At 44.8% G+C, this 15,990-nt stretch overlaps 1 protein-coding gene across 4 annotated transcripts in view; it reads left to right on the top strand.

Moving 5' to 3' along the window:
* pum1 (pumilio RNA-binding family member 1) overlaps positions 1-15,990 on the top strand; it is a 36,815-nt gene that overhangs the window by 8,845 nt on the left and 11,980 nt on the right. For all 4 annotated transcript variants that reach the window (XM_071368372.1, XM_071368370.1, XM_071368371.1 and 1 more), the window contains exons 9-13: positions 753-846; positions 984-1,082; positions 8,750-8,892; positions 9,157-9,295; positions 10,960-11,097. In XM_071368372.1, coding sequence (XP_071224473.1) covers positions 753-846; positions 984-1,082; positions 8,750-8,892; positions 9,157-9,295; positions 10,960-11,097 — 613 coding nt within the window. The remainder of the gene's footprint in view (positions 1-752; positions 847-983; positions 1,083-8,749; positions 8,893-9,156; positions 9,296-10,959; positions 11,098-15,990) is intronic.

The following is a 15,990-nucleotide window of genomic DNA, read 5'->3' as shown; positions in this document are numbered from 1 at the left end:
AACCCTTTTGCAATTATGTTAGCACAGCTGAAAACTGTTGTTCTGATTTAAAGAAGCAATAAAACTGGCCTTCTTTAGACTAGTTGTGTATCTGGAACATCAGCATTTGTGGGTTCGAATACAGGCTCAAAATGGCCAGAATCAAAGAGCTTTCTTTTGAAACTCGTCAGTCTATTCTTGTTCTGAGAAATGAAGGCTATTCCATGCGAGAAATTGCCAAGAAACTGAAGATCTCGTACAACGCTGTGTACTACTCTGTCACAGAACAGCGCAAACTGGCTCTAACCAGAATTGAAAGAGGAGTGGGAGGCCCCGGTGCACAACTGAGCAAGAGGTCAAGTACATAAGAGTGTCTGGTTTTAGAAACGGACGCCTCACGTCCTCAACTGGCAGCTTCATTAAATAGTACCCGCAAAACCCCAGTCTCAACAGTGAAGAGGCGACTCCGGAATGCTGGCCTTCTAGGCAGAGTTCCTCTGTCTAGTGTCCTTTTGCCCATCTTAATATTTTCTTGTGGTGTTTTTCTGGCGTTTTGCAGGTACTATTTAATGAAGCTGCCAGTTGATGTCTTGTGAGGTGTCTGTTTCTCAGACTAGACACACGGTCCTCACTGTTTTTCTGATCAATTTGATATTTTAATGGACAAAAAATTTGATTTTCTTTCAAAAAAACAAAAAAACATGGACATTTCTCAGTGACCCAACTTTTGAACGGTAGAGAGTGTGTGTGTAATAAATAACCTGTGTGTGTAGTTGTTTCAGAGACCCAGTGCTCTAGCACTGCAGCAGCTGACAGCAGCCCAACAACAGCAGTACGCCTTGGCAGCAGCACAGCAATCTCACATTGGTAAGTTTTAGGTGAAAGACATGTTCAACATGATACTCTGCTGACCCATTTCTGGGAATTTATTCGGTGACAAAGTTGTTCTTGGACTGTGTGTGTTCCTCTCTTACTGACCTCTATCTCTTTGTGTGTGTTATCAGGTTTGGCTCCCGCGTTTGTTCCCAACCCTTACATCATCAGTGCGGGTCCGCCTGGAACTGACCCCTACGCTGCTGGACTAGCAGCTGCTGCAACACTGGGTGAGACACAGATACACACTCACCTGCCATTTCTATTCCATGTCCAGCGGCGATGCCTCCCCAGTGGGGGAGTGAGAGGACACACCTACTCATTCCAGGATTTTTCTTTATATTTTACTTTTTTCTATATTGTAGATTAATAGTGAAGACATCAAAACGATGAAATGACACACATTTGAGATTTTTCAAAGTAGCCACCCTTTGCCTTGATGACAGCTTTGCACACTTTTGGCATTCTTTCTACCAGCTTCATGAGGTAGTCACCTGGAATGCATTTCAATTAACAGGTGTGCCTTGTTAAAAGTTAATTTGTGGAATTTCTTTCCTTAATGCGTTTGAGCCAATCAGTTGTGTTGTGACATAGTAGAGGTGGTATACAGAAGAGAGCCCTATTTGGTAAAATACCAAGTCCATATTATGGCAAGAACAGCTCAAATAAGCAAGGAGAAACGACAGTCCATCATTAATTTAAGACATGAAGGGCCGTCAATATGGAAAATGTCAAGAATTTTGAACGTTTCTTCATGTGCAGTCTCAAAAACCATCAAGCGCTATGATGAAACTGTCTCTCATGAGGACCGCCACAGGAAAGGAAGACCCAGAGTTACCCCTGCTGCGTGAATCAGGCCTTCATGATCGAATTGCTGCAAAGAAACCACTACTAAAGGACACCAATAAGCAGAGACTTGCTTGAGCCAAGAAACACGAGCAATGGACATTAGACCAGTGGAAATCTTTCCTTTGGTCTGATGAGTCCAAATTTAACCGCTGTGTCTTTTGTGAGATGCAGGGTAGGTGAGCGGATGATCTCGCGTGTGTGGTTCCCACTGTGAAGCATGGTGGAGGTGGTGTGCAGGTGTGCTTTGCTGGTGACCCTGTCTGTAATTTACTTACAATTCAAGGCACACTTAACCAGCATGGCTATCACAGCATTCTGCAGTGATACGCCATCCCATCTGGTTTGCGGCTGTGTAAGGCCTATTTGACCAAGGAGAGTGATGGAGTGCTGTATGAGATGACCTGGCCTCCACAATCACCTGCCCTCAACCCAATTGAGATGTTTTGTGATGAGTTGGACTGGAGAGTGAAGGAAAAGCAGCCAACAAGTGCTCAGAATATGTGGGAACTCCTTCAAGACTGTTGGAAAAGCATTCCTCATGAAGCTGGTTGAGAAAATGCCAAGTTTGCAAAGCTGTCATCAAGGCAAAGGGTGGCAACTTTGAATAATCTAAAATATATTTTGATTTGTTTAACACTTTTTTTTGGTTACTACATGATTCCATGTCTTGTTTCATAGTTGTTGTCTTCACTATTATTCTACAATGTAGAAAATAGTAAAAAATAAAGAAAACCCTTGAATGAGTAGGTTTCCAAACTTTTGACTGGTACTGTCTGTGTGTGTATATAAACTCAGCAAAAAAAGAAACGTCCCTTTTTCAGGACCCTGTCTTTAAAAGATAATTTGTAAAAATCCAAATAACTTAACAGCTTTTCATTGTAAAGGGTTTAAACACTGTTCCCATGCTTGTTCAATGAACCGTAAACAATTAACTTCTTACGGCTGAAATCCCGTTAACGGGATCGATATGACAACAGCCAGTGAAAGTGCAGGGCGCCAAATTCAAACAACAGAAATCTCATAATTAAAATTCCTCAAACATACAAGTATTATACAACATTTTAAAGATACATTTGTTGTTAATCCCAACACAGTGTCCGATTAAAAAAAAAAAAAAAAAAAAAGGCTTTACGACGAAAGCATACCATGCGATTATGTTAGGTCAGCACCTAGTCACAGAAAAACACAGCCATTTTTCCAGCCAAAGAGAGGAGTCACAAAAAGCAGAAATATAGATAAAATTAATCACTAACCTTTGATGATCTTCGTCAGATGACACTCATAGGACTTCATGTTATACAATACATGTATGTTTTGTTCGATAAATTTCCTATTTATATCCAAAAATCTCAGTTTACATTGGCGCGTTATGTTCAGTAATGTTTGCTTACAAAACATCCGGTGATTTTGCAGAGAGCCACATCAATTTACTTAAATACTCATCATAAATGTGGATGAAAATACACGTGTTATATATGGAATTATAGATATACTTCTCCTTAATGCAACCGCTGTGTCAGATTTCAAAAAAGCTTTACGGAAAAAGCATACCATGCAATAATCTGTGTACAGCGCTCAGAGACCAAAACAAGCCATACAGATACCCGCCATGTTGTGGAGTCAACAAAGTCAGAAATAGCATTATAAATATTCACTTACCTTTGATCTTCATCAGAATGCACTCCCAGGAATCCCAGTTCCACAATAAATGTTTGTTTTGTTCGATAAAGTCCATCATTTATGTCCAAATACCTCCTTTTTGTTTGCGCGTTTAGTTCACAAATTCACGAGGTGCAGGCCAGACAAAGTCAAAGTTCCATTACTGTTCGTAGAAACATGTCAAACGATGTATAGAATCAATCTTTAGGATGTTTTTATCATAAATCTTCAATAATGTTTCAACCGGAGAATTCCTTTGTCTTTAGAAAGGTAAAGGAACGCAACTACCGCTCACGGGCGTGCGCCTGACTGAGCTCATGGCATTCTGACAGACCTCTTAGTCAATCAGCTCTTATTCTCTCCCCCTTCACAGTAGAAGCCTGAAACAAGGTTCTAAAGACTGTTGACATCTAGTGGAAGCCTTAGGAAGTGCAATATGACCCCATAGACACTGTATATTGGATAGGCAAAGACTTAACCTACAAACCTCAGATTTCCCACTTCCTGGTTGGATTTTTTTCTCAGGTTTTTGCCTGCCATATAACTTCTGTTATGCTCACAGACATCATTCAACCAGTTTTAGAAACATCAGAGTGTTTTCTATCCAAGTCTACCAATAATATGCATATTTTAGCTTCTGGGCCTGAGTAGCAGGCAGTTTACTCTGGGCACCTTATTCATCCAAGCTACTCAATACTGCCCCCAGTCATAAGAAGTTAATGAACATGCACCTGTGGAACGGTCGTTAAGACACTAACAACTTACAGACGGTAGGCAATTTAGGTCACAGTTATGAAAACCTATGACACTAAAGAGGCCTTTCTACTGACTCTGAAAACCGCCAAAAGAAAGATGCCCATGGTCCCTACTCGTGAACGTGCCTTAGGCATGCTGCAAGGAGGCATGAGAACTGCAGAGGAGCCATGAATTGCAATGTCTGTACTGAGAGACGCCTAAGACAGCGCTACAGGGAGACAGGATGGACAGCTGATCGTCCTCGCAGTGGCAGACCACGTGTAACAACACCTGCACAGGATTGGTACATCCGAACATCACACCTGCGGGACAGGTACAGGGTGGCAACAACTGCCCGAGTTACACCAGGAACGCACAATTCCTCCATCAGTGATCCGACTGTCCGCAATAAGCTGAGAGAGGCTGGACTGAGGGCTTGTAGGCCTGTTGTAAGGCAGATCCTCACCAGACATCACCGGCAACAACGTCGCCTATGGGCACAAACCCACCGTCGCTGGACCAGACAGGACTGGCAAAAAGTGCTCTTCACAGACGAGTTGCGGTTTGGTCTCACCAGGAGTGATAGTCGGATTCATGTTTTTCGTCGAAAGAATGAGTGTTACACCGAGGCCTGTACTCTGGAGCGGGATCGATTTGGAGGTGGAGGGCCGTCAAGGTCTGGGGCTGTCACAGCATCATCGGACTGAGCTTGTTGTCATTGCAGGCAATCTCAACGCTTTGCGTTACAGGACGCTTTGCGTTACAGCGAAGAGCCCGGATCTCAATCCCATTGAGCACGTCTGGGACCTGTTGGATCGGAGGGTGAGGGCTAGGGCCGTTCCCCCCCCAGAAATGTCTAGGAACTTGCAGGTGCCTTGGTGGAAGAGTGGGGTAACATCTCACAGCAAGGACCGGCAAATCCGGTGCAGTCCATGAGGAGGAGATGCACTGCAGTACTTAATGCAGCTGGTGGCCACACCAGATACTGACTGTTCATTTTGATTTTGACCCCCCCCCCCCCCCCTTTGTTCATGGGCACATTATTCAATTTCTCTTAGTCACATGTCTGTGGAACTTGTTCAGTTTGTCTCAGTTGTTGAATCTTGTTATGTTCATACAAATATTTACACATGTTAAGTTTGCTGAAAATTAACGCAGTTGACAGTGAGAGGACGTTTCTTTTTTTGCTGAGTTATATATACAGTTGAAGTCGGAAGTTTACATACATTTAGGTTGGAGTCTTTAAAACTTGTTTTTCAACCACTCCACAAATGTCTTGTTAAAACTTCTCACGAGTCACAAACCCGGATCCGGGATCCCCCCCCATCAAAAAAGCTGACTAGCATAGCCTAGCCTAACGCCACAGGGATATCATATAACATAATTTTCATGAAATCACAAGTCCAATACAGCAAATGAAAGATAAACATCTTGTGAATCCAGCCATCATTTCCGATTTTTAAAATGTTTTACAGCGAAAACACTATGTATTTCTATTAGCTAACCACAATAGCAAAAGACTCAACCGCATATTTTCACAATTTTTCTACCGCATAGGTAGCTATCACAAAACTGACCAAATAGAGATATAATTAGTCACTAACCAAGAAACAACTTCATCAGATGACAGTCTTATAACATGTTATACAATAAATCTATGTTTTGTTCGAAAAATGTGCATATTTCAGGTATAAATCATAGTTTTACATTGCAGCTACCATAAAAAATATCACCAAAGCAGCCGGAATAATTACAGAGAGCAACATGAAATACCTAAATACTCATCATAAAACATTTATGAAAAATACATGGTGTACAGCAAATGAAAGAATCCAGCCAATATTTCAGATTTTTAAGTGTTTTACAGCGAAAACACAATATAGCATTATATTAGCTTACCACAATAGCCAACCACACAAACGCATTCATTCACCGCAAAGGTAGCGATCGCAAAAAAACAGCAAAAGATATAAAATTATTCACTAACCTTGACAAACTTCATCAGATGACAGTCCTATAACATCTATAGTTACACAATACATATGTTTTGTTCGAAAATGTGCATATTTAGCGGTACAAATCGTGGTTTTACAATGTGAATACGTAGCCAAACTGCACAAAATTGTCCGGAGATATTTTGGACAGTCACCTAATCAAATAACTCAGCATAAACTTTACTAAAAAATACATGTTGTACAGCAAATGAAAGATACACTAATTCTTAATGCAACCGCTGTGTTAGATTTTTTTAAATAACTTTAGTACGACATACAGCTTACGTTATAGCGAGACAGCGCCCGCAATGAGGGCGGAAAATAGGAATAAACATTTTCCACAGAAATACGAAATAACATCATAAATGGTTCCTACTTTTGCTGAGCTTCCATCAGAATCTTGTACAAGGAGTCCTTTGTCCAGAATAAATCGTTGTTTGGTTTTAGAATGTCCTCTTCTCCTGTCGAATTAGCAACCAAAGCTAGCCAAGTGGCGCGAAGTTGTCCATCTTCACCAAACGCAGAGAACGGAAAACGCCAAAACTCCCGATAAACGTTCAATAGTCTAAAACTATATTGAAAAAACATACTTTACGATGATATTATCACATGTATCAAATAAAATCAAAGCCGGAGATATTAGCCGTCTATACCGAAAGCTTTTCAGAAGGCAATCCAGGGTTCCTTCCCGCGCCTTGCTGGACAAAGGAAATTGGGGTCACGTCATTCCAAGAGCTCTTGTTCGACCTCAGATCAAGCTAGACACCCCATTCCACCTCCCACTGCCTGTTGACATCTAGTGGAAGGCGTATGAAGTGCATGTATATCCATAGATTTCAAGCAAATGAATAGGAAGGCCCTGGAACAAAGCCTCGATTTCAGATTTTTCACTTCCTGACAGGAAGTTTGCTGCAAAATGAGTTCTGTTTTACTCACAGATATAATTCAAACGGTTTTAGAAACTTGAGTGTTTTCTATCCAATAGTAATAATAATATGCATATTGTACGAGCAAGAATAGAGTACGAGGCAGTTTAATTTGGGCACGGTTTTTTACAAAGTGAAAATAGCGCCCACCTATTGACAAAAGGTTTTAACAAACTACGGTTTTGGCAAGTCGGTTAGGACATCTACTTTGTGCATGACGTAAGTAATTTTCCCAACAATTATTTACAGACATATTATTTCACTTAGAATTCACTGCATCACAATTCCAGTGGGTTAAGTTGACTGTGCCTTTAAACAGCTTGGAAAAATCCAATTGGAGGTGTACCTGTGGATGTATTTCAAGGCCTACCTGCCTCTTTGCTTGACATCATGGGAAAATCAAAAGAAATCAGCCAAGACCTCATAAAAAAAATTGTAGACCTCCACAAGTCTGGTTCATCCTTGGGAGCAATTTCCAAACATCTGAAGGTACCACGTTCATCTGTACAAACAATAGTACGCAAGTATAAGCACCATGGGACCACGCAGCTGTCATACCGCTCAGGAAGGAGACGCGTTCTGTCTCCTAGAGATGAACGTACTTTGGTGCAAATCAATCCCAGAACAACAGCAAAGGACCTTGTGAAGATGCTGGAGGAAACAGGTCCAAAAGTATCTATATCCACAGTAAAACGAGTCTTATATCGACACAACCTGAAAGACCGCTCAGCAAGGAAGAAGCCACTGCTCCAAAACTGCCATAAAGCCAGACTACGGTTTGCAACTGCACATGGGGACAAAGATTGTTCTTTTTGGAGAAATGTCCTCTGGTCTGATGAAACAAAAATAGAACTGTTTGGCCATAATGACCATTGTTATGTTTGGAGGAAAAAGGGGGATGCTTGCAAGCCGAAGGACACCATCCCAACGTGAAGCACGGGGGTGGCAGCATCATGTTGTGGGGGTGCTTTGCTGCAGGAGGGAATGGTGCACTTCACAAAATAGATGGCATCATGAGGAAGGACAATTGTGGATATATTGAAGCAACATCTCAAGACATCAGTCAGGAAGTTAAAGCTTGGTCGCAAATGGATCTTCCAAATGGACAATGACCCCAAGCATACTTCCAAAGTTGTGGCAAAATGTCTTAAGGACAACAAAGTCAAGGTATTGGAGTGGCCATTACAAAGCCCTGACCTCAATCCCATAGAAAATTTATGGGCAGAACTGAAAAAGCGTGTACGAGCAAGGAGGCCTACAAAGCTGACTCAGTTCCTCCTGACAGAGCAGGTGTAATGGGCTAAAATTCACCCAACTTATTGTGGGAAGCTTGTGGAAGGCTACCTGAAACGTTTGATCCAAGTTAAACAATTTAAAGGCAATGCTACCAAATACTAATAGAGTGTATGTAAACTTCTGACCCACTGGGAATGTGATGAAAGAAATTAAAGCTTAAATAAATCATTCTCTACTATTATTCTGACATTTCATATTCTTAAAATAAAGTGGTTATCTTAACTGACCAAAGACAGGACATTTTTACTAGGATTAAATGTCAGGAATTGTGAAACTGAGTTTAAATGTATTTGGCTAAGGTGTATGTAAACTTCAACTGTATCATTTAGCAACTTGCAGTCATGCTTGCATACTTTTTACATATACGTACTCCAGGGAATCGAACCCACTATTCTGGCATTGTATGTGCCAACCAACGTACCATGTGTGTGTGTTCAGGCCCAGCGGTGATGCCTCCTCAGTACTACGGGGTAACTCCATGGGGAGTGTATCCAGCCAATCTGTTCCAGCAACAGGCTGCAGCCGCCAACAACTCAGCCAATCAACAGGCTCAAGGACAGAACCAGCAGAACCAACAACAGGTCAGTGGCTTCCTATTGGTTAGACCTCTCCTCAACTGCTCTCCCATTAGATAACGCTACTGTCATACATTTTTTGCCAGTCTTTCAATGCTCACCACTTTGTGGTTGTAGATTGTTTCAGCATGCATAGAGTAAGTATTGATGCAATCATGCACATTATTTGCCCAGTCACGTTGTGTCCATGGCATTTTACTAAGGATAACACCAGTTTCAGACCCTCTGCCCTCCTATTGGCTATTGCTTTGTGTATCCTGTGGTTCCTAGGTGATGCGTGGGGGCGGTAACCAGAGACCCCTGACCCCTAGCCAAGGTCAACAGGGTCAGCAGAATGACCAGCTGATCTCCGCCGCAGCTGTCAACTCGGCGCTCGCCTTCGGACAGGGGCTGGCGGCCGGCGTGCCTGGTGAGACGCATACAGACACTCACACGCTTGTGCCTGCATACACACACCACGGTTTCTGTTGCCCCAGGCAACATAACCCGGGAATATTTTAATTTACCGTCCATTTCAGAAATTTACCTGAGGCATATGCTTTGGGTGTGTTACCCATTAGGTCGTCCACCGACGGTACTCAGAATGACAAGTCACATTTAGATGAATTACCATAATCTTAACAGAATATGCAACTCCTGTAATGAAGTAGACAATTTTCAAACATTTTCCAAAATGCAATTCGTGGGAGAACACCGTTCTTAACAGTGCACCTGATGAGATGAAAATCTCTGCTAGAGACTTAGAAAGAGGGAGAATCTAAAGGTGCAACAACTAGGATGGTTTGCTAATATGACTAGGATTGTGCGTTTGGCTTCTCCCTACAAAGAAAGAAAGGTGATAGGAAAACCAAGAGAAATGCTGGTTTCAATGGAATATGAAAGGAAGTCCTTATAAAATAATTGCCTCCATGTTTCCATGGTCAGATGTTGTCTAGGCTACTTTGAAGCAAGGCAAGACATGCCTCATAATATGAAGTGAAATGTTCAGTTTTCAAAATGCATCCTACCTGCAGCTCGCATTGCAAAGTGGTGGGTGGCGTTCTGATAACATGCCCATCCTTGCCTATTGCACTTGAATGGGAGCCGCACTAGTTGAGAAATAAAAATAGTAACTCTTTAATTGTGGTGATCAACACCATTTTTAATAAGTTATTTATTTTAGAGTTGTTGCACAATGACTGGGTTTCACCCCAGCAGCTCTATTGCTGAGGTGATATTGTGCTCAAAATAGGCTCTCTGTAGGCTGTGGGCATGTGATAAATACACATGCTCCAATTTAATTCCACAAAATTATGCAAATTAACCGTTAGACCCATAAGCATGTGTAACCGATGTGAAATGGCTAGCTAGTTAGCGGTGGTGCGCGCTACTAGCGTTTCAATCGGTGACGTCACTCGCCTGAAGTAGTTGTTCCCCCCCCTTGCTCTGCAAGGGCCGAGGTGTTTGTGGCGCGATGGGTAATGATGCTTCGGGGGTTTCAGTTGTCTATGTGTGCAGAGGGTCCCTGGTTCGAGCCCGGGTCGGGGCGAGGGGACGGATGAAAGCTATACTGTTACATTGATGCTGTTGACCAGGATCACTGGTTGCTGCGGAAAAGGAGGAGGTCAAAAGGGGGGTGAGTGTAACCGATGTGAAACGCTATTAGCGCGCACTACCGCTAACTAGCTAGCCATTTCACATCGGTTACACATGACTGTCAAATGTTTTTCTGTCGACTGGTATTTCCATCAATTAATTAAAAAGCACTATTTAACAATTCTCCATGTCGCCAGCAACTATTTTATTTATCGGCTTTTAGTTTTTTTAATCTGCCTAAAGCCGGCAATTACCGGTTTACGGAAACACTGAGACACACACACACACAGGTCAAACACAAGTTTTCCCAACCGAGGTCCTCAGTACACCAAGGGTGCACGTTTTGGTTTTTGCCCTAGCACTACACAGCTGATTCAAATGATCAACTAATCATCAAGCTTTGAATCAGCTGTGTAGTGGGGGGGGTGGGGTGCACCACTTGGGGTCCCGAGGACCGAGTTTGGGAAACGCTGGTCTAACTCGTGTTTCTCTCTGCAGGCTATCCCATGCTGGCTCCAGCTGCCTACTATGACCAGACGGGGGCGCTAGTGGTCAACACAGGATCTAGGGGTGGACCTGTACGCCTCATGGCCCCCGCAGGCTCAGTTATTATCTCTCCATCCGCTGCACAAGCAGGTAACACACTCCTCCATTTACACTATCATTCCATCTGGGGTGGCAGGTAGCCTAGTGGTTAGAGCGTTGCTGGATCGAATTCGAATTCCTGAGCTGACAATTTAAAAATCTGTCGTTTTGCCCCTGAACAAGGCAGTTAACCCTTTGTTCCCCAGTAGGCCGTCATTGTAAATAAGAATTTGTTCTTAACTGACTTGCCTAGTAAAATACATTTTAAAAAGACAAACATCTCACACATCACTATCACTCAATCACCCTAATATAGGATCTCTCCATCACTTCTATCTGCCCATCAAACTCTCACTCCCTTATGACTCTTTATTCCTTTCTGTCCTCTCTCTACCTCTCTCCCTCTCTCTACCTCTCTCTTTCTCTACCTCCCTCTCTACCTCTCTCTCTACCTCTCTCTCTACCTCCCTCTCTACCTCCCTCTCTACCTCTCTCTCTACCTCTCTCTCTACCTCTCTCTCTACCTCTCTCTCTACCTCTCTCTCTACCTCTCTCTCTACCTCTCTCTCTACCTCTCTCTCTCTCTACCTCCCTCTCTACCTCTCTCTCTCTCTACCTCCCTCTCTACCTCTCTCTCTCTCTACCTCCCTCTCTACCTCTCTCTCTCTCTACCTCCCTCTCTACCTCTCTCTCTCTCTACCTCTATCTCTCTCTCTCTACCTCTCTCTCTCTCTCTCTCTCTCTCTCTCTCTCTCTCTCTCTCTCTCTCTCTCTCTCTCTCTCTCTCTACCTCTCTCTCTACCTCTATCTCTCTCTCTCTACCTCTCTCTCTACCTCTATCTCTCTCTCTCTACCTCTCTCTCTCTACCTCTATCTCTCTCTCTCTACCTCTCTCTCTCTACCTCTCTCTCTCTCTACCTCTCTCTCTCTCTACCTCTCTCTCTCTCTCTCTCTCTCTCTACCTCTCTCTCTCTCTCTCTCTCTCTCTCTCTCTCTCTCTACCTCTCTCTCTCTCTCTCTACCTCTCTCTCTCTACCTCTCTCTACCTCTCTCTCTCTAACTCTCAATTCAATTCAAGGGGCTTTATTGGCATGGGAAACATGTGTTAACATTGCCAAAGCAAGTGAGGTAGATATTATACAAAAGTGAAATAAACAATACAAATTAACAGTAAACATTACACATACAGAAGTTTCAAAACAATAAAGACATTACAAATGTAATATTATATATATACAGTGTTGTAACAATGTACAAATGGTTAAAGCACACAAGTTAAAATAAATAAGCATAAATATGGGTTGTATTTACAATGGTGTTTGTTCTTCACTGGTTGCCCTTTTCTTGTGGCAACAGGTCACAAATCTTGCTGCTGTGATGGCACACTGCGGTATTTCACCCAGTAGATATGGGAGTTTATCAAAATTGGATTTGTTTTTAAATTCTTTGTGGATCTGTGTAATCTGAGGGAAATATGTCTCTCTAATATGGTCATACATTGGGCAGGAGGTTAGGAAGTGCAGCTCAGTTTCCACCTCATTTTGTGGGCAGTGTGCACAGCCTGTCTTCTCTTGAGAGCCATGTCTGCCTACGGCGGCCTTTCTCAATAGCAAGGCTATGCTCACTGAGTCTGTACATAGTCAAAGCTTTCCTTAAGTTTGGGTCAGTCACAGTGGTCAGGTATTCTGCCACTGTGTACTCTCTGTTTAGGGCCAAATAGCATTCTAGTTTGCTCTGTTTTTTTGTTAATTCTTTCCAATGTGTCAAGTAGTTATCTTTTTGTTTTCTCATGATTTGGTTGGGTCTAATTGTGCTGTTGTCCTGGGGCTCTGTGGGGTGTGTTTGTGTTTGTGAACAGAGCCCTAGGACCAGCTTGCTTAGGGGACTCTTCTCCAGGTTCATCTCTCTGTAGGTGATGGCTTTGTTATGGAAGGTTTGGGAATCGCTTCCTTTTAGGTGGTTGTAGAATTTAACCTCTCTCTCTCTCTCTCTCTCTCTCTCGCTATCTCTCTCTCTCTCGCTACCTCTCTCTCTCTCTCTCTCTCTCTCGCTACCTCTCTCTCTCTCTCTCTCTCTCTCTCTCTCTCTCTCTCTCTCTCTCTCTCTCTCTCTCTCTCTCGCTCTCTCTCTCTCTCTCTCGCTCTCTCTCTCTCTCTCTCGCTCTCTCTCTCTCTCTCGCTACCTCTCTCTCTCTCTCTCTACCTCTCTCTCTCTCTCTCTCTACCTCTCTCTCTCTCTCTCTCTCTCTCTCTCGCTACCTCTCTCTCTCTCTCTCTCTCTCGCTCTCTCTCTCTCTCTCTCTCGCTACCTCTCTCTCTCTCTCTCTCTCTCGCTACCTCTCTCTCTCTCTCGCTACCTCTCGCTACCTCTCTCTCGCTACCTCTCGCTCTCGCTCTCGCTCTCTCTCTCTCTACCTCTCTCTCTCGCTACCTCTCTCTCTCTCTCTCTCTCGCTACCTCTCTCTCTCTCTCTACCTCTCTCTCTCTCTCTACCTCTCTCTCTCTCTCGCTACCTCTCTCTCTCTCTCGCTACCTCTCTCTCTCTCTCTCGCTACCTCTCTCTCTCTCTCGCTACCTCTCTCTCTCTCTCTCTCGCTACCTCTCTCTCTCTCTCTCTCGCTCTCTCTCTCTCTCTCTCTCTCGCTACCTCTCTCTCTCTCTCTCTCGCTACCTCTCTCTCTCTCTCTCGCTACCTCTCTCTCTCGCTACCTCTCTCTCTCGCTACCTCTCTCTCTCGCTACCTCTCTCTCTCGCTACCTCTCTCTCTCTCTCTCTCTCTCTCTCTCTCTCTCTCTCGCTATCTCTCTCTCTCTCTCTCTCTCTCGCTACCTCTCTCTCTCTCTCTCTCTCTCTCTCTCTCTCTCTCTCTCTCTCTCTCTCTCTCGCTCTCTCTCTCTCTCGCTACCTCTCTCTCTCTCGCTACCTCTCTCTCTCTCTCGCTACCTCTCTCTCTCTCTCTACCTCTCGCTCTCTCTCTCTCTCTCGCTACCTCTCTCTCTCTCTCGCTACCTCTCTCTCTCTCTCGCTACCTCTCTCTCTCTCTCGCTACTCTCTCTCTCTCTCTCTCGCTACCTCTCTCTCTCTCTCTCGCTACCTCTCTCTCTCTCTCTCGCTACCTCTCTCTCTCTCTCGCTACCTCTCTCTCTCTCTCGCTACCTCTCTCTCTCTCTCGCTACCTCTCTCTCTCTCTCGCTACCTCTCTCTCTCTCTCGCTACCTCTCTCTCTCTCTCGCTACCTCTCTCTCTCTCTCGCTACCTCTCTCTCTCTCTCTCGCTACCTCTCTCTCTCTCTCGCTACCTCTCTCTCTCTCTCGCTACCTCTCTCTCTCTCTCGCTACCTCTCTCTCTCTCTCGCTACCTCTCTCTCTCTCTCGCTACCTCTCTCGCTACCTCTCTCTCTCTCTCGCTACCTCTCTCGCTACCTCTCTCTCTCTCTCGCTACCTCTCTCTCTCTCTCTCTCTCTCTCTCTCTCGCTACCTCTCTCTCTCTCTCTCTCGCTACCTCTCTCTCTCTCTCTCTCGCTACCTCTCTCTCTCTCTCTCTCGCTACCTCTCTCTCTCTCTCGCTACCTCTCTCTCTCTCTCGCTACCTCTCTCTCTCTCTCTCGCTACCTCTCTCTCTCTCTCTCGCTACCTCTCTCTCTCGCTACCTCTCTCTCTCGCTACCTCTCTCTCTCGCTACCTCTCTCTCTCTCTCTCTCTCTCTCTCGCTACCTCTCTCTCTCTCTCTCTCTCTCTCTCTCTCTCTCTCTCTCTCTCTCTCGCTCTCTCTCTCTCTCTCTCTCTCTCTCGCTACCTCTCTCTCTCTCTCTCTCTCGCTACCTCTCTCTCTCTCGCTACCTCTCTCTCTCTCGCTACCCTCTCTCTCTCTCTCGCTACCTCTCTCTCTCTCGCTACCTCTCTCTCTCTCTCGCTACCTCTCTCTCTCTCTCTCGCTACCTCTCTCTCTCTCTCTCGCTACCTCTCTCTCTCTCTCGCTACCTCTCTCTCTCTCTCGCTACCTCTCTCTCTCTCTCTCGCTACCTCTCTCTCTCTCTCGCTACCTCTCTCTCTCTCTCGCTACCTCTCTCTCTCTCTCTCGCTACCTCTCTCTCTCTCTCGCTACCTCTCTCTCTCTCTCTCGCTACCTCTCTCTCTCTCTCTCGCTACCTCTCTCTCTCTCTCGCTACCTCTCTCTCTCTCTCTCGCTACCTCTCTCTCTCTCTCGCTACCTCTCTCTCTCTCTCGCTACCTCTCTCTCTCTCTCTCGCTACCTCTCTCTCTCTCTCTCGCTACCTCTCTCTCTCTCTCGCTACCTCTCTCTCTCTCTCTCTCGCTACCTCTCTCTCTCTCTCTCGCTACCTCTCTCTCTCTCTCGCTACCTCTCTCTCTCTCTCTCGCTACCTCTCTCTCTCTCGCTACCTCTCTCTCTCTCTCTCGCTACCTCTCTCTCTCTCTCGCTACCTCTCTCTCTCTCTCGCTACCTCTCTCTCTCTCTCGCTACCTCTCTCTCTCGCTACCTCTCTCTCTCTCTCTCTCGCTACCTCTCTCTCTCTCTCGCTACCTCTCTCTCTCTCTCTCTCGCTACCTCTCTCTCTCTCTCGCTACCTCTCTCTCTCTCTCTCTCGCTACCTCTCTCTCTCTCTCTCGCTACCTCTCTCTCTCTCTCTCTCGCTACCTCTCTCTCTCTCTCTCGCTACCTCTCTCTCTCTCTCTCGCTACCTCTCTCTCTCTCTCGCTACCTCTCTCTCTCTCTCTCGCTACCTCTCTCTCTCTCTCTCTCGCTACCTCTCTCTCTCTCTCTCTCGCTACCTCTCTCTCTCTCTCTCTCGCTACCTCTCTCTCTCTCTCTCTCGCTACCTCTCTCTCTCTCTCTCTCGCTACCTCTCTCTCTCTCTCTCTCGCTACCTCTCTCTCTCTCTCTCTCCTCTCGCTACCTCTCTCTCTCTCTCTCGCTACCTCTCTC

The sequence above is a fragment of the Salvelinus alpinus genome, chromosome 26 (genome assembly GCF_045679555.1).
Source record: "Salvelinus alpinus chromosome 26, SLU_Salpinus.1, whole genome shotgun sequence".
NCBI lineage: Eukaryota > Metazoa > Chordata > Actinopteri > Salmoniformes > Salmonidae > Salvelinus > Salvelinus alpinus.
The sequence above is the reverse complement of the archived record's forward strand: the minus strand, read 5'-3'. Positions and strand labels throughout refer to the sequence as shown.